Source organism: Leptodactylus fuscus, chromosome 6, assembly GCF_031893055.1.
Source record: "Leptodactylus fuscus isolate aLepFus1 chromosome 6, aLepFus1.hap2, whole genome shotgun sequence".
Classification (NCBI taxonomy): domain Eukaryota; kingdom Metazoa; phylum Chordata; class Amphibia; order Anura; family Leptodactylidae; genus Leptodactylus; species Leptodactylus fuscus.
The window spans coordinates 3,270,131-3,292,552 of record NC_134270.1 but is presented as its reverse complement, the minus strand read 5'-3'; the positions used below and the strand labels follow the sequence as shown (position 1 = coordinate 3,292,552).

At 46.1% G+C, this 22,422-nt stretch overlaps 1 protein-coding gene across 2 annotated transcripts in view; it reads right to left on the bottom strand.

Annotated features, from left to right (window-relative positions):
- Nucleotides 1-3,502: 3,502 nt before the first annotated feature.
- LOC142210229 (ABC-type organic anion transporter ABCA8-like) overlaps nucleotides 3,503-22,422 on the bottom strand; it is a 52,799-nt gene continuing 33,879 nt past the window's right edge. For both annotated transcript variants that reach the window (XM_075279254.1, XM_075279255.1), the window contains exons 26-39: nucleotides 20,249-20,365; nucleotides 19,470-19,547; nucleotides 18,991-19,082; nucleotides 18,626-18,743; nucleotides 15,968-16,085; nucleotides 15,307-15,398; nucleotides 13,343-13,521; nucleotides 13,115-13,190; nucleotides 11,382-11,476; nucleotides 11,184-11,303; nucleotides 10,876-11,016; nucleotides 10,677-10,756; nucleotides 4,433-4,488; nucleotides 3,503-4,055 (exon numbers count right to left, since the gene is read on the bottom strand). In XM_075279254.1, the coding sequence (XP_075135355.1) occupies nucleotides 3,963-4,055; nucleotides 4,433-4,488; nucleotides 10,677-10,756; nucleotides 10,876-11,016; nucleotides 11,184-11,303; nucleotides 11,382-11,476; nucleotides 13,115-13,190; nucleotides 13,343-13,521; nucleotides 15,307-15,398; nucleotides 15,968-16,085; nucleotides 18,626-18,743; nucleotides 18,991-19,082; nucleotides 19,470-19,547; nucleotides 20,249-20,365 (1,455 nt within the window). In that variant the 3' untranslated portion in view covers nucleotides 3,503-3,962. The remainder of the gene's footprint in view (nucleotides 4,056-4,432; nucleotides 4,489-10,676; nucleotides 10,757-10,875; nucleotides 11,017-11,183; nucleotides 11,304-11,381; nucleotides 11,477-13,114; nucleotides 13,191-13,342; nucleotides 13,522-15,306; nucleotides 15,399-15,967; nucleotides 16,086-18,625; nucleotides 18,744-18,990; nucleotides 19,083-19,469; nucleotides 19,548-20,248; nucleotides 20,366-22,422) is intronic.

Genomic DNA, 22,422 nt, shown 5'->3' with positions numbered 1-22,422 from the left:
CAGCCCCAAATCAAATGTTCACATTAATGGCCTTTGCAAAGGATATCAGTCTGTGACATGTGGGGTCCGACACCTGCACCCGCACCGATCAGCTCCTATTCCAGCCCCGCCCTTAGTGCACTGCATAGAGCATCACTCCTATTATTAGGGGTCCGACACCTGCACCCGCACCGATCAGCTCCTATTCCAGCCCCGCCCTTAGTGCACTGCATAGAGCATCACTCCTATTATTAGGGGTCTGACACCTGCACCCGCACCGATCAGCTCCTATTCTAGCCCCGCCCCTAGTGCACTGCATAGAGCATCACTTCTATTATTAGGGGTCCGACACCTGCACCCGCACCGATCAGCTCCTATTCCAGCCCCGCCCTTAGTGCACTGCATAGAGCATCACTCCTATTATTAGGGGTCTGACACCTGCACCCGCACCGATCAGCTCCTATTCTAGCCCCGCCCCTAGTGCACTGCATAGAGCATCACTCCTATTATGACCTATTCGGTGGATAATGGGGTGAGTAGTTCGCCACTTGTGCAGGGACTCTCTTGTTTTTTTTGGCAGCGTCCTCCGATGACCCCCCTGTGCCAGCCCTCCGCTCCCTTGATTCTTTGTAGACACATTCACGGTGCAAGTTATTTCTGGAAAGAATTTTAAGCCAGGATTCCAGGAAGTCGGCCCCGGCCGTGTACGGGATCTGTGGGGGGTCTGGGGTCTGCACCAGGTAAAGCAGGCAAAGGGTTAATGCACTGTACACTTGGAGAAGACCAAGAGCCTTGGAGAAATGTCTGGCCTCTAGGGGTCGCCATCCTTAGACAATCACTTAAAGGGATTGTTCCAGGGAATGGACTCACTTGGTCCAGTAGATGATGATGATGGAGCGGGGGAGGGGCTTCTGGGTCACTCCACCCCCTCCCTCCTTCCCCAATTTCATAGGTAATTAAGTACCTGTGAGGTCAGGGGTCGTGACATTGCCTGAGATTTTTTTTCCTTTGACTGATAAGTGGCGCCGCATGTGTCTGGTCACCGCTTATCCCTGATCCGTGGTCCGTGTTCACATGCAGCGTATTGTGTCAGAATCGGTTCTGCAGATAAGACCTGCCTGTGTGAACATGTCCTGACGGGTGACCTGAGGACAGACTGCAGGATACCAGCGCGAGGTCCTGGCACCGTCTTGGAGCCGTTTCCCAGAAGCCGGTGGCGCAGTGTTGCGGTGTGATCGGCGCCCTCTATCCGTGTACATGTTACATTGTGTGTTCAGTGTAATCTCAGCCGAGTTTTATTCTTCAGCAAATAAAAGGTTTACTAATCCGGATTGTAATCCCTGCCCGGAAACCAGAAGCGGGACTGAAGCCATGTGTACAGGACAGGCCTGCCCGCTGCCCGTACCCGCCATGCCAGCGCGAGAGCCCGACAGGTAAGTGACTGCCCGGAGTCCTGGCTGGTTTTGAGGATCTGATGTCTTTGTGGGGCTGCGGCATGACCACAGGATTATACGGTTTTTAGGGGGCAGCCATCTTTCCCAGCCTATACCAGGGCATGCCCAAGCACAACAGCCATTCTGATGTCTAGGAAAGCTGGGTGATAATCTGCCACCTGTCAGGGCAGTAAGAGGCAAACCCACAAGAGTGCGGTAAAGGCGAGGCGGCTTCCTCCGGTGTCACCACTTCCCGTCACAGCTGTAAGGTGCGCTGCAGCAGCTGTGGGCTTTGTACCACTTTCCCCAGTGTGTGACAGACGGGCCGAGGGTGACAGTGTGGCCAGATTTATAACTATTGGGATATCCCGCACAGTCAGTTTTCTACATTTGTGACACTTGAGGAGCGGGGCAGACACCAAGGGGACCCCCGACCTAACCTAAGTCACCCCATAAGTTCCTGACTGCGCTACATTGACATTCAGAGCCTCTTAAAGGGGCTTTGCTGGTTTAGAAAACATGGCTGATTTCTTCTTCTCAGGAAGTGACATCACGCCCGTTGGTCACATGATCCTACGGCAGCTCAGTCTCATACAGTTTAATGGGGCTGAGCTGTGCAAACAATGAATGTGAGGAGAAGATAGCAGCCATGTTTTGTAATCCTGCAGAATAATTCAGGCCCCAGGGGAGGATACAAACATAAAGAACACTGGTACTTACCTCTCCCTGTCTCCAGCGCGCTCCCTGCTGATGTCGGCCATCTTCAATGATGTACGATACGTCCTAAGGACGCAAGCCCGGCCCACATGACGTCAGGGACGTCACACAAGTAGGCCCGAAACCTTCCGGAGCCGGGAGATGTAAGTAAGAACGTTTATTATGTTCCTTCACCTCCCCTGGGCCCCCGATCATTATACTGTCAGATCCCCCGAGTATAATGGTGCTTGTGGGGAGCGCGGGCCCGTGGCCTCACTTACCGGTAACGGAGCCAAGACTGGTAAGTAAATAGGGCCCCTGATGTCCCGGGCCCTGTGGCAGCCGCTCCCCTGATAATTGCACCCCTGGTGTACAGATAGACAGTGCAAGGCCCGCTCTGCACCACCATGTCCTACGCCAAGGCTCAGCAACCTTAGGCTCCCCATTGGCTTTGTAACTACAACTCCCAGCATGCTCCATTCTCTTCTATAGGAGTTAGCAGGAGATGCCGCTGGGGTTATACTGCCCTCTGTAGTCGCTGACACTGTCCTGACCATCTCTACCAGCTGCTGTAACACTACAACTCCCAGCTAGCCTTACTAGCCAATGGCTGGGACTTACAGGTAGTATAATCATAGAGTATTGCACGCCTGGTGAGGGGGGTGCCAGGAGATGGGCAGTATATTGTACGGGCACGTTATATAGGTGGGGGGGTATTATTATGTAAAGGGAATTATACTTTGTGGATGGAAATAGGCAGGGCTTGATATGGTTTACTGTACATAACTTCTCCAGGGGGCGCTGTTTATTCTCATGCACCGTTATCCTATTCTTAGTGTGACTGCAGTGTGTGCTGCCCCCCTGTGGATATTCTCTGTATGGCCGTGCGCTGGGTGCAGCTTTTTTTTATTTGACTACAAGTGCAGATTACTCTCCTAACTTGTTCCTAAAGGTGGGTGTGTGCTGCCCCCATGTGGACCGCTGGTGTAGGATGTGCTAGAGGATTTCATAGTTCACATTTTGGCAAAAAAACCAAATGACTCCTTTAATATTTGTTCCATATCGTGCACTTGTTTGCATCTGTTTTCGCCCCTCGTGCCTCTTCCTTGCCAGCATGTTGTTTCTGGAGTCTGGATTTGCATCCCGGCCTAACCAAAGGTCTATCGACTCCGGTAAGTGCAGGTCAGCAGGCGCTCCTATGTGCAGGCGATAGGCGAGGAGTCTTGGGGTCCCCTAAGGCGTCTCTTCCCAAAGACGGAGATCAGTATTATAGCACATCACCCATTGCAATACAGATTTTGCACTCTGGCGCTTGAGGTTTCCCCTCTGCCCCAGCAGGTAAGTATATAGGGTACAGGGTATATTCTGCAGACTGACACCACAATGAGCGCTGCTCTGCAGCTTTAATCATTAGTATAACACTGCTGTATAAAGGATAATCATTAGGCACAGTACAGACTACAGGGGGCAGCACATCGCCCTGCCCCACAGAGGAGGGTACAATACATGACATACAAAAGTTATGCATTATATACCGCCTAGTGTATAGTTCTATCTCCTTCCCTGCTCGCTATTTAGTAAAAGACACAGCTGCCATCCCTCTTTCCAGGAATCCTGAATGGCCAGTGTGTTAGGTTATGCTGCAGTACAGCCCACGCTCCCATAGCCCTGCATTACTAGGTAAATGTGCCGTTCAGGATTGTGGGAAAGCTTGACACATACATTCTTTGGTCTTGTAATATAGTGATGTGTAGGAATGTCCTGGTCCTGATCTCCCCTGTACCCCCCGCCCGCCATAGACATATATATATATATATACTCTACAGTGACAGACGCTGCGGCCTCCTCGCACCTTCACACCTTCTCCGCTCTCAGTTGTTTCCATTGGAAACTGCGACTCACGTCCGCGTCCTCCATGCCCTGCTCTTTGGCCAACTCAATGAAAACCTGGAGAGTAGAAGAGGCCGTGTCAGGAAACTGTCAGAATGCAGGTGCTGGAAATGTCTCCCTATACATTAGGATGAATTCACAGGCAGCAGATTTGTGTGACTGTCCATTCATATGAATAGGGCTGCTGAAATCCAGGCACATTCTGCACAAACATCCCCAGTCAAAGGAACAGAGTGGATTTTTAGTTGCAGAAACTTGTGGAACCAGTCTGCAGTATGTGAATATATCCTTAGTGTCCAGTGCCGACCCCTTCTCTAGGTAATGTCTGGCAGGACTGGACCGCTATCAGTAGTTTTGTTTAGGTTGCACATTAGTTTTCGGTTTCGCCTCTACCCATTACCACAGAATAGTAGTAAGTAATGTGTCGGTGTTACCTGCTCCAGGGTGGGCTGGGAGAAGTTGTACTCTTCTAGGTTGTAGGCCCGTTTAGCTGTGGAGGGGAAACAGCAAATTATAATGGGGTGTGTGACCTGTACGGCAGGTCCGGAGACACTAACACATCGGACAAGCTACAGCATAGTGGTGTGTGAAGAGCTAAAGAAGAGATGCAATACCAGACACTGCCTATAGACAATGGTGGCGCTGTTTCTAGAGCACAAAAAAGGCATCTAATACTACTGTGACTGTGACTAAAAAAGGACACGGGCACATTAAAGGGATTGTTCATAAACTGGACTAATCCCTACAGAGACCAGGGGAAGGTGTAAAATAAAAAGAAACATGCTGACATTTTCCTGGGGCTTCATTGTCTGCTGCCAAATTTTGTTTGTTATTATTATTGTTTATTTACATAGCAACATTAATCCCATGGTGCTCTGTACATTATTATATTAATCCCATGGTGCTCTGTACATTATTATATTAATCCCATGGTGCTCTGTACATTATTATATTAATCCCATGGTGCTGTTCATTATTATATTAATCCCATGGTGCTCTGTACATTATTATATTAATCCCATGGTGCTGTACATTATTATATTAATCCCATCGTGCTGTACATTATTATATTAATTCCATGGTGCTGTACATTATTATATTAATTCCATGGTTCTGTACATTATTATATTAATTCCATGGTGCTGTACATTATTATATTAATCCCATGGTGCTCTGTACATTATTATATTAATCCCATGGTGCTGTACATTATTATATTAATTCCATGGTTCTGTACATTATTATATTAATCCCATGGTGCTCTGTACATTATTATATTAATCCCATGGTGCTGTTCATTATTATATTAATCCCATGGTGCTGTACATTATTATATTAATTCCATGGTGCTGTACATTATTATATTAATCCCATGGTGCTCTGTACATTATTATATTAATCCCATGGTGCTGTACATTATTATATTAATTCCATGGTGCTGTACATTATTATATTAATCCCATGGTGCTGTACATTATTATATTAATTCCATGGTGCTGTACATTATTATATTAATCCCATGGTGCTGTACATTATTATATTAATTCCATGGTGCTGTACATTATTATATTAATCCCATGGCGCTCTGTACATTATTATATTAATCCCATGGCGCTCTGTACATTATTATATTAATCCCATGGTGCTGTACATTATTATATTAATCCCATGGTGCTGTACATTATTATATTAATTCCATGGTGCTCTGTACATTATTATATTAATTCCATGGCGCTGTACATTATTATATTAATCCCATGGTGCTCTGTACATTATTATATTAATTCCATGGTGCTCTGTACATTATTATATTAATCCCATGGTGCTGTTCATTATTATATTAATCCCATAGTGCTGTACATTATTATATTAATCCCATGGCGCTCTGTACATTATTATATTAATCCCATGGCGCTCTGTACATTATTATATTAATCCCATGGCGCTCTGTACATTATTATATTAATCCCATGGCGCTCTGTACATTATTATATTAATCCCATGGCGCTCTGTACATTATTATATTAGTCCCATGGTGCTGTACATTATTATATTAATCCCATGGTGCTGTACATTATTATATTAATCCCATGGTGCTGTACATTATTATATTAATCCCATGGTGCTCTGTACATTATTATATTAATTCCATGGTGCTGTACATTATTATATTAATTCCATGGCGCGCTGTACATTATTATATTAATCCCATGGCGCTCTGTACATTATTATATTAATCCCATGGCGCTCTGTACATTATTATATTAATCCCATGGTGCTGTACATTATTATATTAATCCCATGGTGCTCTGTACATTATTATATTAATCCCATGGTGCTCTGTACATTATTATATTAATCCCATGGTGCTGTACATTATTATATTAATTCCATGGTGCTGTACATTATTATATTAATTCCATGGTGCTGTACATTATTATATTAATCCTATGGTGCTGTACATTATTATATTAATCCCATGGCACTCTGTACATTATTATATTAATCCCATGGCGCTCTGTACATTATTATATTAATCCCATGGTGCTGTACATTATTATATTAATCCCATGGTGCTCTGTACATTATTATATTAATCCCATGGTGCTCTGTACATTATTAAATTAATCCCATGGTGCTGTACATTATTATATTAATTCCATGGTGCTGTACATTATTATATTAATTCCATGGTGCTGTACATTATTATATTAATCCCATGGTGCTGTACATTATTATATTAATCCCATGGCGCTCTGTACATTATTATATTAATCCCATGGTGCTGTACATTATTATATTAATCCCATGGCGCTCTGTACATTATTATATTAATCCCATGGTGCTGTACATTATTATATTAATCCCATGACGCTCTGTACATTATTATATTAATCCCATGGCGCTCTGTACATTATTATATTAATCCCATGGTACTGTACATTATTATATTAATCCCATGGTGCTGTACATTATTATATTAATTCCATGGTGCTCTGTACATTATTATATTAATTCCATGGCGCTGTACATTATTATATTAATCCCATGGCGCTCTGTACATTATTATATTAATCCCATGGCGCTCTGTACATTATTATATTAATCCCATGGCGCTCTGTACATTATTATATTAATCCCATGGCGCTCTGTACATTATTATATTAATCCCATGGCGCTCTGTACATTATTATATTAATCCCATGGCGCTCTGTACATTATTATATTAATCCCATGGCGCTCTGTACATTATTATATTAATCCCATGGCGCTCTGTACATTATTATATTAATCCCATGGCGCTCTGTACATTATTATATTAATCCCATGGCGCTCTGTACATTATTATATTAATCCCATGGCGCTGTACATTATTATATTAATCCCATGGTGCTGTACATTATTATATTAATCCCATGGTGCTGTACATTATTATATTAATCCCATGGTGCTGTACATTATTATATTAATCCCATGGTGCTGTACATTATTATATTAATCCCATGGTGCTCTGTACATTATTATATTAATCCCATGGTGCTCTGTACATTATTATATTAATCCCATGGTGCTGTATATTATTATATTAATCCCATGGTGCTCTGTACATTATTATATTAATCCCATGGTGCTGTATATTATTATATTAATCCCATGGTGCTGTGCATTATTATATTATGTGTCGTGGTAAGGAGTTCCAGAGTCTGGGGGATGCGCGGGAGAAATCTTGGAGATGGTTGTGTGAGGAGCGGATGAGAGAAGAGCGGAGTAGAAGGTCATTGGAGGATCTGAGGTTATGTGGGGGCAGGTAGCGGGAGATAAGGTCAGAGATATATGGAGGGGACAGGTGAGGATGAGGTCAGAGATATAAGGAGGGGACAGGTGAGGATGAGGTCAGAGATATATGGAGAGGACAGGTAAGGATGAGGTCAGAGATATATGGAGGGGACAGGTGAGGATGAGGTACCGAGATATATGGAGGGGACAGGTTGTGGATGAGGTCAGAGATATATGGAGGGGACAGGTTGTGGATGAGGTCAGAGATATATGGAGGGGACAGGTAAGGATGAGGTCAGAGATATATGGAGGGGACAGGTGAGGATGAGGTCAGAGATATATGGAAGGGACAGGTGAGGATGAGGCCAGAGATATATGGAGGGGACAGGTTGTGGATGAGGTCAGAGATATATGGAGGGGACAGGTTGTGGATGAGGCCAGAGATATATGGAGGGGACAGGTGAGGATGAGGTCAGAGATATATGGAGGGGACAGGTGAGGATGAGGTACCGAGATATATGGAGGGGACAGGTTGTGGATGAGGTCAGAGATATATGGAGGGGACAGGTTGTGGATGAGGTCAGAGATATATGGAGGGGACAGGTAAGGATGAGGTCAGAGATATATGGAGGGGACAGGTTGTGGATGAGGTCAGAGATATATGGAAGGGACAGGTGAGGATGAGGCCAGAGATATATGGAGGGGACAGGTTGTGGATGAGGTCAGAGATATATGGAGGGGACAGGTTGTGGATGAGGCCAGAGATATATGGAGGGGACAGGTGAGGATGAGGTCAGAGATATATGGAGGGGACAGGTGAGGATGAGGTCAGAGATATATGGAGGGGACAGGTTGTGGATGAGGTCAGAGATATATGGAGGGGACAGGTTGTGGATGAGGTCAGAGATATATGGAGGGGACAGGTTGTGGATGAGGTCAGAGATATATGGAGGGGACAGGTTGTGGATGAGGTCAGAGATATATGGAGGGGACAGGTTGTGGATGAGGTCAGAGATATATGGAGGGGACAGGTGAGGATGAGGTCAGAGATATATGGAGGGGACAGGTGAGGATGAGGTCAGAGATATATGGAGGGGACAGGTTGTGGATGAGGCCAGAGATATATGGAGGGGACAGGTGAGGATGAGGTCAGAGATATATGGAGGGGACAGGTTGTGGATGAGGCCAGAGATATATGGAGGGGACAGGTGAGGATGAGGTCAGAGATATATGGAGGGGACAGGTTAGGATGAGGTCAGAGATATATGGAGAGGACAGGTGAGGATGAGGTCAGAGATATATGGAGAGGACAGGTGAGGATGAGGTCAGAGATATATGGAGAGGACAGGTGAGGATGAGGCCAGAGATATATGGAGGGGACAGGTGAGGATGAGGTCAGAGATATATGGAGAGGACAGGTTGTGGATGAGGTCAGAGATATATGGAGGGGACAGGTGAGGTCAGAGATATATGGAGAGGACAGGTGAGGATGAGGTCAGAGATATATGGAGAGGACAGGTGAGGATGAGGCCAGAGATATATGGAGGGGACAGGTGAGGATGAGGTCAGAGATATATGGAGGGGACAGGTTGTGGATGAGGTCAGAGATATATGGAGGGGACAGGTTAGGATGAGGTCAGAGATATATGGAGAGGACAGGTGAGGATGAGGTCAGAGATATATGGAGAGGACAGGTGAGGATGAGGTCAGAGATATATGGAGAGGACAGGTGAGGATGAGGCCAGAGATATATGGAGGGGACAGGTGAGGATGAGGCCAGAGATATATGGAGGGGACAGGTGAGGATGAGGCCAGAGATATATGGAGGGGACAGGTGAGGATGAGGTCAGAGATATATGGAGAGGACAGGTGAGGATGAGGTCAGAGATATATGGAAGGGACAGGTGAGGATGAGGCCAGAGATATATGGAGGGGACAGGTGAGGATGAGGTCAGAGATATATGGAGGGGACAGGTGAGGATGAGGTCAGAGATATATGGAGGGGACAGGTGAGGATGAGGTCAGAGATATATGGAGGGGACAGGTTGTGGATGAGGTCAGAGATATATGGAGAGGACAGGTGAGGATGAGGTCAGAGATATATGGAGGGGACAGGTGAGGATGAGGTCAGAGATATATGGAGGGGACAGGTTGTGGATGAGGTCAGAGATATATGGAGAGGACAGGTGAGGATGAGGTCAGAGATATATGGAGGGGACAGGTGAGGATGAGGTCAGAGATATATGGAGGGGACAGGTTGTGGATGAGGTCAGAGATATATGGAGGGGACAGGTGAGGTCAGAGATATATGGAGGGGACAGGTTGTGGATGAGGTCAGAGATATATGGAGGGGACAGGTTGTGGATGGCTTTGTATGTTAGTGTTAGTAGCTTGAACTCTATTCGCTGGGCTATAAGTAACCAGTGGAGGGACTGGCAGAGGGGAGCCACCGATGTAGATCGTGGGGTGAGGTGCATTAAGCGAGCAGAGCAGTGTAAGGTGGACCGGAGGGAGGCGAGGGTGTTTGCTGGGAGTCCATGGAGAAGGGTGTTGCAGTAGTCTAGGCGGGAGATTGAGGGCCTGGATGAGCATCTTAATGGTTTCTGGGGTGAGGAAGGTGCGGATTCGATGGATGTTCTTGAGTTGGAGGTGCTGAGGGTTTACACGTTTGTTCTTATGCTGGGGCCTCGTTTCCAGAAGTCTCAGGCCCCCTGTGTCTCATGTGGGGAGCAGGACTTCTAAAAATGAGGACACCACAAGTCTGAACAGACACCGGCAGTGGACAACATAGCACCAGGAACAGCTGGATTTGCTTTTTATGCTCTGTACCACATATTTACTACCAATGGGGCTGCAGGACATGTAGGGTCATGTGACCTTATTATCAGTATATGGCGGTACCTTCCTCCAGCAGACAGAAGACATGTGACAAGGTGCCCACATCATCCTTTGGTATCTTGTATGCCAGCAAGGAGGAGAATCTGTGGGAATAGATTATAAGCAGAGGGGTCACACAGAAGACCAGGTGGATAAGGGGGCAGCGACATGAGATCCTGTCCTCAGAGCATACAGGACATGGCGGCCATGCTGGATGACTTACCTGTCCTGTCTCTCTGCATGAGGAAACAAGCGGATCACTTCCTTGTGAATGGTCTCCGGCTGCTGGGAATCCTTCACTTTGATCTCCAGGAGATAGTCTTTACCAAATCTGCTCTTGAGTTGCTGTATGGAGCCGATGCATCTAGAGAGAAGAGCGGCCATTACTCTATTACCTCAGGCCATATCTACAATGTGTGTGTCCTGCCTTCTATTGTAGATGACCCCTCTGTACCCCACAGCCGGGCAGTACAAGCTACGAGTGTCCTGTACTAGACTGCAGGCCCATAGCTCCTTTAACTCTATGTTTACCTGAGTTTGCCGGCAATCATGATGGCGACTCGGTCACACACCGCCTCGGCCTCCTCCATGTAGTGGGTGGTCAGTATCGCCCCTCGCTCCTTGTTCTTGAAGGCCGCTCTGATGGCTCTCCTTCAGGGTGAGAAGAAAGGTGAAGGAAGGAAGACTGGAAGGAAGGAAGATTTATCAGTCTTCAGCCATCTTTCTTACCATAGACGCTGCTGACCTCTGGGGTCCAGCCCAGTAGAGGGCTCATCCAGGAGGACAATGGTGGGATTACCCAGCATGCTGATAGCAAAACACACCTGAAATGGAGAGAGATGGATCTTAGGTTCCTGTGATTGACTTGTCCCTGTGATGATGTCACTACAAGGTTCTTCTACGTCTTCTAAGTAGTGATCTATACAGAGCAGGGGCTGCAGCTCCCTGTGTATATCATAGCATAAATCTACTATGCACATGGAGACCTTTGATAGACACAGGGAGCTGCAGCCCCAGCTCTGCATAGATAACTACTTAGAAGACGACGAAGGACCTTGTAGTGACATCATCACAGGTCCTGTGCCACTAGCAGGGAAGAGACAGCTGGTGAATCGAAAGCAGGAGGAGGGACTACATAGAAGAACCACAGAGGAGGGCGTGAACAGAGTATGACGTGAGGGGTCACAGAGGGCTCATTTACATATACGTTTAAAAGGTAATTCATTAAAACGGAGGGGGGGGGGTGTCTTACCAAACGATTAGCAGGACTTGAATAGCCTTTTTAAAGGCTATTCAGGCATATGTTTATCTAAATAGCGAAAATCCAGTGATAGAGCCCATTTAAAGGGATCCTTTTCTGCCTAACACGTAGGAATAGCCTTAAGAAAGGCTATTCTTCTCCTACCTTTAGATGTCTTCTCCGCGCCGCCGTTCGGTATATAATCCTGGTTATGTCGGTATGCAAATGAGTTCTCTTGCAGCACTGGGGGCGGTCCCAATGCTGTGAGAGAACTCTCCAGCGCAGCCTCCATCTTCTTCAGGAACGGGTCTATTTCACGTCTTCTTCCGGGGGTTGGCTTCACACTTCTAGGCCTCGGGCAGCCGACTGCGCATGCCTGACTGAAGAAGATGGAGGCGGTGCTGGAGAGTTCTCTCGCAGCATTGTGACCGCCCCCAGTGCTGTTTGAGAACTCATTTGCATACTGATGAAAACCGGATTATATACCAAATACCGGCCCAGAGAGGATATCTAAAGGTAGAAGAAGAATAGCCTTTCTTAAGGCTATTCCTACGTGTTAGGCAGAAAAAAATTAGTTTTAATGATAGGATCCCTTTAAAGTGGACCTCCAATTATAAAATACTGTCTCATAGATGAATAGTACAGGTGACTATAAGAAACATTGTAATACATCTTATTGAAGAAAAATTCTTTTTCCTCCATTTATCAAGTTATTTCTAACATAGAAGTCTATGGAGAGGGGAGGGGGTTGCTGTAATAAACAGACATAGTGCAAGATGCCAAACTCTGCTACACTTAGTAACTGACTGATCTCATTTGACTCTACAATATCTAATAAGATAATGCTCTGCCATTATAGAGAATGAGGCAATAAATCAATTTCTATCTGGCAGCCTCCGCCCCCTCCTCCTCTTCCACCATAGACTTCTGTGTATGAGACTGGAGACGGATATGGATGCTATTACAGAAAAGATCTCAGAGAAGGAAAACAGCCTGATAAATGGAGAAGGAAGCATTATCCTTTAATAAGATATACTACAGAGTTTCTTGTATTCATCTCTACTATTCATTTATGAGATATTGTGTTATAAACGGAGGTCCGCTTTAAATGAGTCCGTGGGGTGGTCCCTCATATGACTGACAGCTCGCACAGAGCATGTGACGCCCCCCCAGGCTGAGAATGAAGCGATGACACCGGTGTGACGGTGATGTGCGGCCTCACCTTTCTGGACACTCCAGCAGATAACTTCTTGGCCGGTTTTCCCAAATGGTCCTTCAGCTCCAAAGCATCGGCAACCCTGAGAGGAGGAGAATCAAATTTATTAAAGGGGAACAACACTGCAACTCTGAAACCATAAAATATATTGAGCCCTGTAGTATGAAGGCAATGACTAATGGAGGGCCCTGTTGCAGATTTTGCATTCGAGCCCATGTGACTGGCATCTCTTACCGTCTGATGGCCGTGTCGGCGTCCTCCTTCCTTAGGCCTTTTACAGCAGCGTAAATCTCTAGATGTTCCTTTATGGTCAGGCTGGGCCACAAGGGGCTGGTCTGAGGACAGTAGCCCAGGAAGGCCGTGCACTCCTCCATCTTCTGGGGTACCGGAGACCCCACCCCGCACAGCTCCACCTGCAGATAACACATAATGTTAGTGTATACTATATCTGCAACAATCTTATATAACTGTATTCAGACTGACTTATGGCAGCCTGTATACCGGGACTACAAGAGCAGAGGGGTTGTTTCAGTGTGATGTCTAGGAATGGCTACAACCTCCATGTAGATGGCTACTGAGGCTGTAATGGGTATTCTGCACTATCGCAGAACAATCCTGCTGGAAAGGGAGCAACTGCTGTAAATTTGGGAATGATTTACCGTATATACTCGAGTTTTTCAGCACAGTTTTTGTGCTGAAAAAGTCCACCTTGGCTTATATTCGAGTCATTACGGTAATACCGTAGTTATAGACATGGGGAGGGTGCCAGGCCGCAGCATCGCCACGCTCCTGGCAGGGCCCGGCACCCGCCCCGTTGTCTGTATGCTGGGTCTGTAACTACGGTAGCTGTAGTCTGTAGTGGTCTGTAGCTATAATGGCGCCGCTCTGCTCCAGAGCAGTTACCATTGCAGTCAGCACCTCCACCTAACTCTTACAGTGGTAATGCCGGAGTTCCTGAGCACTGGAGTTATACTGGAGATGCCCTCCTCTGCGGCAGGCGCTACCATGTCCCTGGAGAGAGGAGGGAGCAGGCACGACCGCTTTCTGAAATGCAGCCCTGAAGCGCTGAGGGAGATCCCCGGCCACTGGCAGGAGCGTGACCTGAAGGAAGACCTTGGCCGCAGGACCTGCGGCCAGCCGCTGGCAGAAGCACTGAGGGGAATTCAGGCATCCAAGTCTGCCATGGATTCCCCTCAGCGCTTTTGCTGGCAGCCGGCCACAGTTCTCCTTCAGGTCCAGCAGCCGAGATTCTCCTTCAGGTCCGCCCCTCAGTGCTACTGCCGGGGATTCCTCTCAGCGTCTCTGTAAAGGCTCCCCGACTGCAGTGCTTTTCTTTTGCTCTATGCAGCCTGCAAAAGAAATGTCAATTTTTGCAATGTATTGTAATGCATTGCATTAGTGATCAGACCCCCTGGGGTTCAAGACTCGTAGGGACTCTAATAAATGCAAAAAAAAAATATTTTTTAAAAAAAGTAAAAAAAAATAAAGTATAAAAAATTCAAATCACTACCCCCCCCCCTTTCCATAGAACACATATAAAACTATTACTGTGAAACACATTAGGTCTCCCTGTGTCCGAAATCGCCCGCTCTACAAATCTATAAAAATATTTTTCCTGTACGGTAAACGCCGTAGCTGGAAAAAAAAAGTTGGCTAACTGCCCCTTCCCCGAGACTGGGTTCCCCTCCCCCACACTTGGAAATCAGTCTGACTATAGCCTGGCTGAATATAGGGGATCTGCAGTGCTACTATTCCGTCGGGAAGGGGTTAATAGTAGCACTGCAGATACCCTATAGTCAGCCAGGCTGAATTCCAAATGGGGGGGGAAAAAAAACCCAATCCTCAAGCTCAGGGGAGGGTCAGACAGACAACCAAAACACCCCCTCCCCTTCCCCAGCATCTACTGCACCCAAAAACTCCAACCATTTTAATTTTTGAAATTTTCCATTAGCCGCTGCATTCCCCCCCCCCCCCTCGGCTTATACTCGAGTCAATAAGTTTTCCCAGTTTTTTGTGGTAAAATTAGGGGGGTCGGCTTATATTCGGGTTGGCTTATACTCGAGTATATACGGAACTTCTGGTTTAGGACTCTGCTCGGAGCGCTCATTCCTATGAGATAAATCCGATTTCCTGCTGATTTTGGCTTTTCCTATTTACCAGGACGTTTCTGCTCCTCTCCAGGCCTCGGGGATACTCACGTTTCCCGCGGTCGGTTCCTCCTCCCCCGCCAGCAGATACACAGAGGTGGTTTTTCCTGCTCCATTGGGTCCTAATAGGCCGAGCACCTCACCTTAACATAAAAGACATGGAAGTCACCATCCTGCACATCAATAATGGACGAGAATCCAGAACTTACAGGGAAGGAGGTGAAGTTTATAAAATTCATTAAAACCAGTGAAATCTATCATTGTTTACTACTTTGTTTATATTTCCTGAATGTAGATTTTTTTAATTGTATTTTCTGTACATTATTATTATTTGCGGCCATCTTGTCTGAGCTTCTCTTCTGATTTGTTGGCAGCATTTAGTGATCTGCTTTACTGCAGTGCCATAGGCAGCAATAACAATGGTTATTATTGGGTGTTATCTTCTATTGTAATCCTATCTGTAATGTAAACGAAGTGACTGATGCAAAGAAAATCCCTACAAAATTGGCAAGTCTCAGTCTAATATTAGGTTTTATGGCCAGAGTGAAAATTACAGCAATTGTTTTTAAAATATATGCAGTGACGTGGAAAATTCTTCAAAATATCATCAAAAATTCCTAAAAAAAATATTTTTATATGAAAATCGGTAATTTTTTACTATTATTTAGTATAACTTCAGGTCACATCCATACAAACAATCTTGTAAACAAACCTTTTCTGACGTGAAATGAGATATTTTTTGTGGCCACTTTCCTCTTTTTCTTAAGCTGGTACCAGCGACTCCGGACACGATATTCTTTGCGCAGGCCGTCAACGATAATCACCGGTTTCTTAAAGATAAAGTGAAAAATCCCTTGTAAGTCAGGAGGGTAAATGTCAGTAAATCTTGTAGTATAGACCACAGACTCATGGCAGGGGTCGGCTTCTACATACACATTATTATTATTATTATTATTATTATTTATATAGCACCATTAATTCCATGGTGCTTTACATTTGGGGGTTACATACAATTCACAAAATATACAGGTACATATCATACTAATAGTGATCGGCTGGCACAGTGGGGTAGAGGGCCCTGCCCGCGAGGGCTTACAATCTATGAGGGAAGGGGGGTAGAGACAGAAGGAGAGGGGGAGACTGTACAGATGGCGGTGTGGTGATAGTGTTATTGGAGGTTGTAGGCCTTCCTGAATAGGGGAGTCTTCAGCGCCTTCTTGAAGCCTGTGATTGTGGGGGTCAGTCTTATGTGTCGTGGTAAGGAGTTCCAGAGTATGGGGGATGCACGGGAGAAATCTTGGAGACGGTTGTGTGAGGAGCGGATGAGGGCAGAGCGGAGTAGGAGGTCATTGGAGGATCTGAGGTTACGTGTGGGCAGGTAGCGGGAGATGAGGTCAGAGATATATGGAGGGGACAGGTTGTGGATGGCTTTGTATGTTAGCGTTAGTAGCTTGAACTCAATTCGCTGGGCTATGGGTAGCCAGTGGAGGGACTGGCAGAGGGGAGCAGCCGATGAAGATCGGGGGGTGAGGTGGATTAAGTGAGCAGCACAGTTTAAGGTGGACTGGAGGGGGGCGAGGGTGTTTGCTGGGAGTCCATGGAGAAGGGTGTTGCAGTAGTCTAAGCGGGAGATTATGAGGGCCTGGACGAGCATCTTGGTAGTTTCTGGGGTGAGGAAGGAGCGGATTCGGTGGATGTTCTTGAGCTGGAGGCGGCAGGAGGTGTTGAGGGCTTGAATATGTGGTTTGAAGGATAAGTCGGAGTCCAGGGTTACCCCAAGGCATCGGGCCTGTGGGACAGGGGTAAGTGGGGTTCCATTAACTTTGATAGATGGGTCAGGTGGAGGGGCCATAGAGGATGGGCTGAAGATGATAAACTCTGTTTTCTCCATGTTGAGTTTGAGAAAGCGGGAGGAGAGGAAGGAGGCTACGGCCGCTAGACAATTCTGGAATTCTGGCCAGCAGGGAGGTAATGTCTGGTCCAGAGATGTATATTTGGGTGTCATCGGCATAGCAATGGTACTGAAAGCCATGAGATTCTATGAGTTGGCCCAGGCCAAGGGTGTAGATGGAGAACAGGAGGGGTCCTAGGACGGAGCCTTGGGGGACACCTACAGAGAGAGGGTGAGGTGAGGAGGTGGTGTGCGAGTGGGAGACGCTGAATGTGCGGTCAGTGAGGTATGAGGAGATCCAGGAATGGGCCAGGTCTGAGATACCAAGGGATGAGAGAATTTCTAACAGGAGGGAGTGGTCAACTGTGTCAAAGGCCGAGGAGAGGTCGAGGAGGAGGAGGACAGAGTAATGGCGCTTGGCTTTGGCGGTTAGCAGGTCATTGGTGACTTTTGTTAGGGCAGTTTCAGTGGAGTGCCGGGGTCTGAAGCCTGACTGAAGTCTGTCAAAGAGCAGGTTGGACGAGAGATAGGAGGAGAGTTCTGAGTGGACGTGTTGTTCGAGAAGTTTTGAGGCGTACGGGAGCAGTGAGATGGGACGATAGTTGGCAGGAGAGGACGGGGCGAGGGATGGTTTCTTAAGTATAGGAGTGACAGTGGCGTGTTTGAAGGCTGAGGGGAAGGATCCATTGGTTAGGGATAGATTGAAGAGATGGATTAGGGCTGGAGTGATAACTTCAGAGAGCTTGGGGATGAGATGTGATTGAATCGGGTCGAGCGCACAGGAGGTGAGGTGGGATTTGGAGATTAGGAGAGTTTTTCATCAGTGATGGAGGAGAAACAGGTCAGGGATGAGGAGCAGCGAGTAGTTGGGTGGATGGATTGTCGGGGGAGTAGGGTGAGGCTGTCTCTGATGGTGTCAATTTTAGTTTTAAAGTAGGAGGCGAAGTCGTCAGCTGAGATAAGTGATGTCGGAGGAGGAGCGGGAGGACGGAGGAGGGAGTTGAAGGTGGAGAATAGCTGTTTGGGGTTGCGAAAGAGTGCGGATATGAGTGTGGTGAAGTAGACCTGCTTGGCGGCGGTGAGTGCGTTCTTAAATGAGAGAACTGCCTCTTTGTACCTGAGGAAGTCCTCCTGGGAGTGGCTTTTCTTCCAGAGACGCTCTGCAACCCGCGAGGCACGTCTCAGTTTTTTAGTCAGGTCAGTGACATGATCTTGTACATGGATGGATCTGTGAGAAAGTGGCTTTGGCCATACACGGGTGGGCCACAAAATGGACGGGAATAAGAGCTGTCCTATGTTTTGCCACCAGACATGTCAGATCCCCAGCGACAACACATGCACATATGTACGAGCTGAGACAGTTGTTAGCCACACATGCAGCAGACTGTCAGTGACTGAGATTGTTGGTATACGGCACTATTAGACGGCAGTATATACCTGTAACATACCACTACTATCATACATCACAAGAGCACTTACCTCCTCCACATTTTGGGAAGCCAACAGGGTCTCAACCTTTCCTCTTTCTTCCAAGACGTCCTCCGGGCCTTCCAGGGTCTCCGGGTTCTTCTTCAGTTTAGTTTTCTGCCTGTAAGTTCTACAATTCGCAGGAAGAAACCGTAATGTCATCTGTATAATAGACTATAATACGTAATACAGACTCTTACTGCAGAGATGGAGAGTGAGTATTAATAATATGTGTATAAGATGTAGCAGAGCTGAATGTGTCACTGAGCTGATAACTGGTAACACCAGAGATAACACAATGTCATATCACCCGGACTCAGCTCTGCTACATCAGCGCTACCATGTAAATCAGGCTGAATATACCGACTGTACAGAACCTGAAAACTGGATCTCTCTTGATGGTCTTCTTCCCCCAACGCCATTCCAGGAACCAGAGGATGCCAAAGAATAAGAAGATTTGTATGATGGGCTGAGAAGAAGACACAGAGGTGAAGATACATGTAAGACAGCATGGAGGTAAGTACCTCTGTATTGTATGGGTATGAGATTTACTATTAGGGTATATTCATATAGAAGATTTGGAGGTCTTCTGTGCGGGATTACTTGCTCCAAATTCCTCTGTGTGAACCAGCCCTTAGGGTAAATGCACACGTTGGGCAGAAAATCTGCAGCATAATACAATAATAGCCAAGTACTGAGATATGGATATCCACAGCATGGAAACTCTTTCATCTTTCACAATCTAAAATAAAATCTGTGACAAAAATGACATGTGAAGGAATCAAAGCAAAATCTGCCTTGAACATATAATGAATTCCTGTGTGTCCGGGGTCTTCGTATTTACAGACATACTCACTATCATGACAAGGAAGTATTCTAGTGGGATTTCCCAATCCTCTGCATCATAGTAATCGGTGACATAGGGGCTGGTCAGCTGGAAAGAAAAGATAAGATAAGTGATAGCAGTAAGAATAAAATGAAAAGCAAAATGTGACCTCCTTCTCCTTCTAGTCGTGTCTCTGCCTCAAAATCAGCAGCAGATTCCGCCCTGACTCTAAAGCCCCCTGTAGACGACCGAGATCTGATGCAGATGACTGCGCTGTCTGTGAATTAATAGCACAGGGGCGGCACACGGGGATGTCCAGAGACACTTGGGTCCATAGAAAAGAATGGGTCAGTGTGCTATCCGGGAAATACATGAATATCACACTGAACACGGCCATGGTCGTCTGCGAGGGGCGTTACTGTCACTATATTCAATGGGAATCAGAGATTGGAGCAGGAACCGGAAGGAATAAGTATCCTGCTGCGGACTCTGCGGCATGAGATAATCCATTAGGCCGAAACAGAGTCGGAAAGTCATGGCGGAATAGTGAAGCTCTGCTTTGGATTCTGACGTAGGGAGTTGGGGGGGGGGGGGGAGGGGTATTAGGGAGGAGGAGAAGATGAGTCTGAGGTACATGTCCACCTCAAATTCCTCTTCATTTTCCACCATGTGAACTTAGCTTAAGGGTCCTTGCCATGAGCGATGGGAGGCCCAGAGTAAGTACAGTTCAGTGTTACAGGTATCCAATAAGCGATTGTACTGGTCAAACTGCAGTATATTGTCATCACCCAGCTTTCCTTGAAACTCACCATATTTCCCAGGATCCCTCCAAGGCTACTGCTCGGAAATATTAAGGCGTACAGCAGTGACACAAAGGACACAAATCTGCTGTATAACTCTGATAAAGCCAAAGGAACCAAAGAAGTCTGAAAGAGAGAAGATGAAACTCAAGTTCTGAACCACTTTACAGTCCTATGAAAAAGTTTGGGCACCCCTATTAATCTTAATCATTTTTAGTTCTAAATATTTTGGTGTTTGCAGCAGCCATGTCAGTTTGATATATCTAATAACTGATGGACACAGTAATATTTCAGGATTGAAATGAGGTTTATTGTACTAACAGAAAATGCGCAATATGCATTAAACCAAAATTTGACCGGTGCAAAAGTATGGGCACCTCAACAGAAAAGTGACATTAATATTTAGTAGATCCTCCTTTTGCAAAGATAACAGCCTCTAGTCGCTTCCTGTAGCTTTTAATCAGTTCCTGGATCCTGGATGAAGGGATTTTGGACAAACAATTCAAGTTCAGTTAAGTTAGATGGTGGCCGAGCATGGACAGCCCGCTTCAAATCATCCCACAGATGTTCAATGATATTCAGGTCTGGGGACTGGGATGGCCATTCCAGAACATTGTAATTGTTCCTCTGCATGAATGCCTGAGGATTTGGAGCGGTGTTTTGGATCATTGTCTTGCTGAAATATCCATCCCCGGCGTAACTTCAACTTCGTCACTGATTCTTGAACATTATTCTCAAGAATCTGCTGATACTGAGTGGAATCCATGCGAGCCTCAACTTTAACAAGATTCCCGATGCCGGCATTGGCCACACAGCCCCAAAGCATGATGGAACCTCCACCAAATTTTACAGTGGGTAGCATGTGTTTTTCTTGGAATGCTGTTTCTTTTTGGACGCCATGCATAACGCCTTTTTTTATAACCAAACAACTCAATCTTTGTTTCCAAAATGAAGCTGCCTTGTCCAAATGTGCTTTTTCATACCTCAGGCAACTCTATTTGTGGCGTACGTGCAGAAACGGCTTCTTTCTCATCACTCTCCCATACAGCTTCTATTTGTGCAAAGTGCGCTGTATAGTTGACCGATGCACAGTGACACCATCTGCAGCAAGATGATGCTGCAGTTCTTTGGAGGTGTCTGTGGATTGTCCTTGACTGTTCTCACCATTCTTCTTCTCTGACTTTCTGATATATTTCTTGGCCTGCCACTTCTGGGCTTAACAAGAACTGTCCCTGTGGTCTTCCATTTCCTTACTATGTTCCTCACAGTGGAAACTGACAGGTTAAATCTCTGAGACAACGTTTTGTATCCTTCCCCTGAACAACTATGTTGAACAATCTTTGTTTTCAGATCATTTGAGAGCGGGCTGTCCATGTTCGGCGACCATCAAACTTAACTGAACTTGAATTGTTTTGTAGAAAGAAATGGTCCAAAATACCTTCATCCAGGATCCAGGAACTGATTAAAAGCTACAGGAAGCGACTAGAGGCAAAAGGAGGATCTACTAAATATTAATGTCACTTTTCTGTTGAGGTGCCCATATTTTTGCACCAGTCAAATTTTGGTTTAATGCATATTGCGCATTTTCTGTTAGTACAATAAACCTCATTGCAATCCTGAAATATTACTGTGTCCATCAGTTATTAGATATATCAAACTGAAATGGCTGCTGCAAACACCAAAGTATTTAGAACTAAAAATGATTAAGATTAATAGGGGGGCCCAAACTTTTTCATAGGACTGTATATATCACACAATATGTCACCTGTATAGGGGGAGACATTCCCATAATCACCACCCCTTAGAAATACCTGACCCCCAAATTATAATGCCCCATCAGTGACTCTCACATGGTATAATGCCTCCTTAGTGGTCCCATACAATATAATGCCCCTCAGTGGCCCATCACACTATCACATGCCCCTGCAGAGGCATCAGATATTATCAGGTCCCCCCAGTGATCCCTCATACATTACCCTGCCCCACCCTGGTGGCCTCTCACACATTATTTTATAATGCCCCCCTCCACTTTGCCCCAAAGTATAATGTCCCTTTACCTGGTTGCCTCCACAGAATATGGTCTCCCTCAGTATCATGTCTCCTACCCAGGTTGCCCCCCCAGTATAATGTCCCTTCTCCAGGATACGCCCCAGTATAATGTCCCTTCTCCAGGTTGCCCCCCA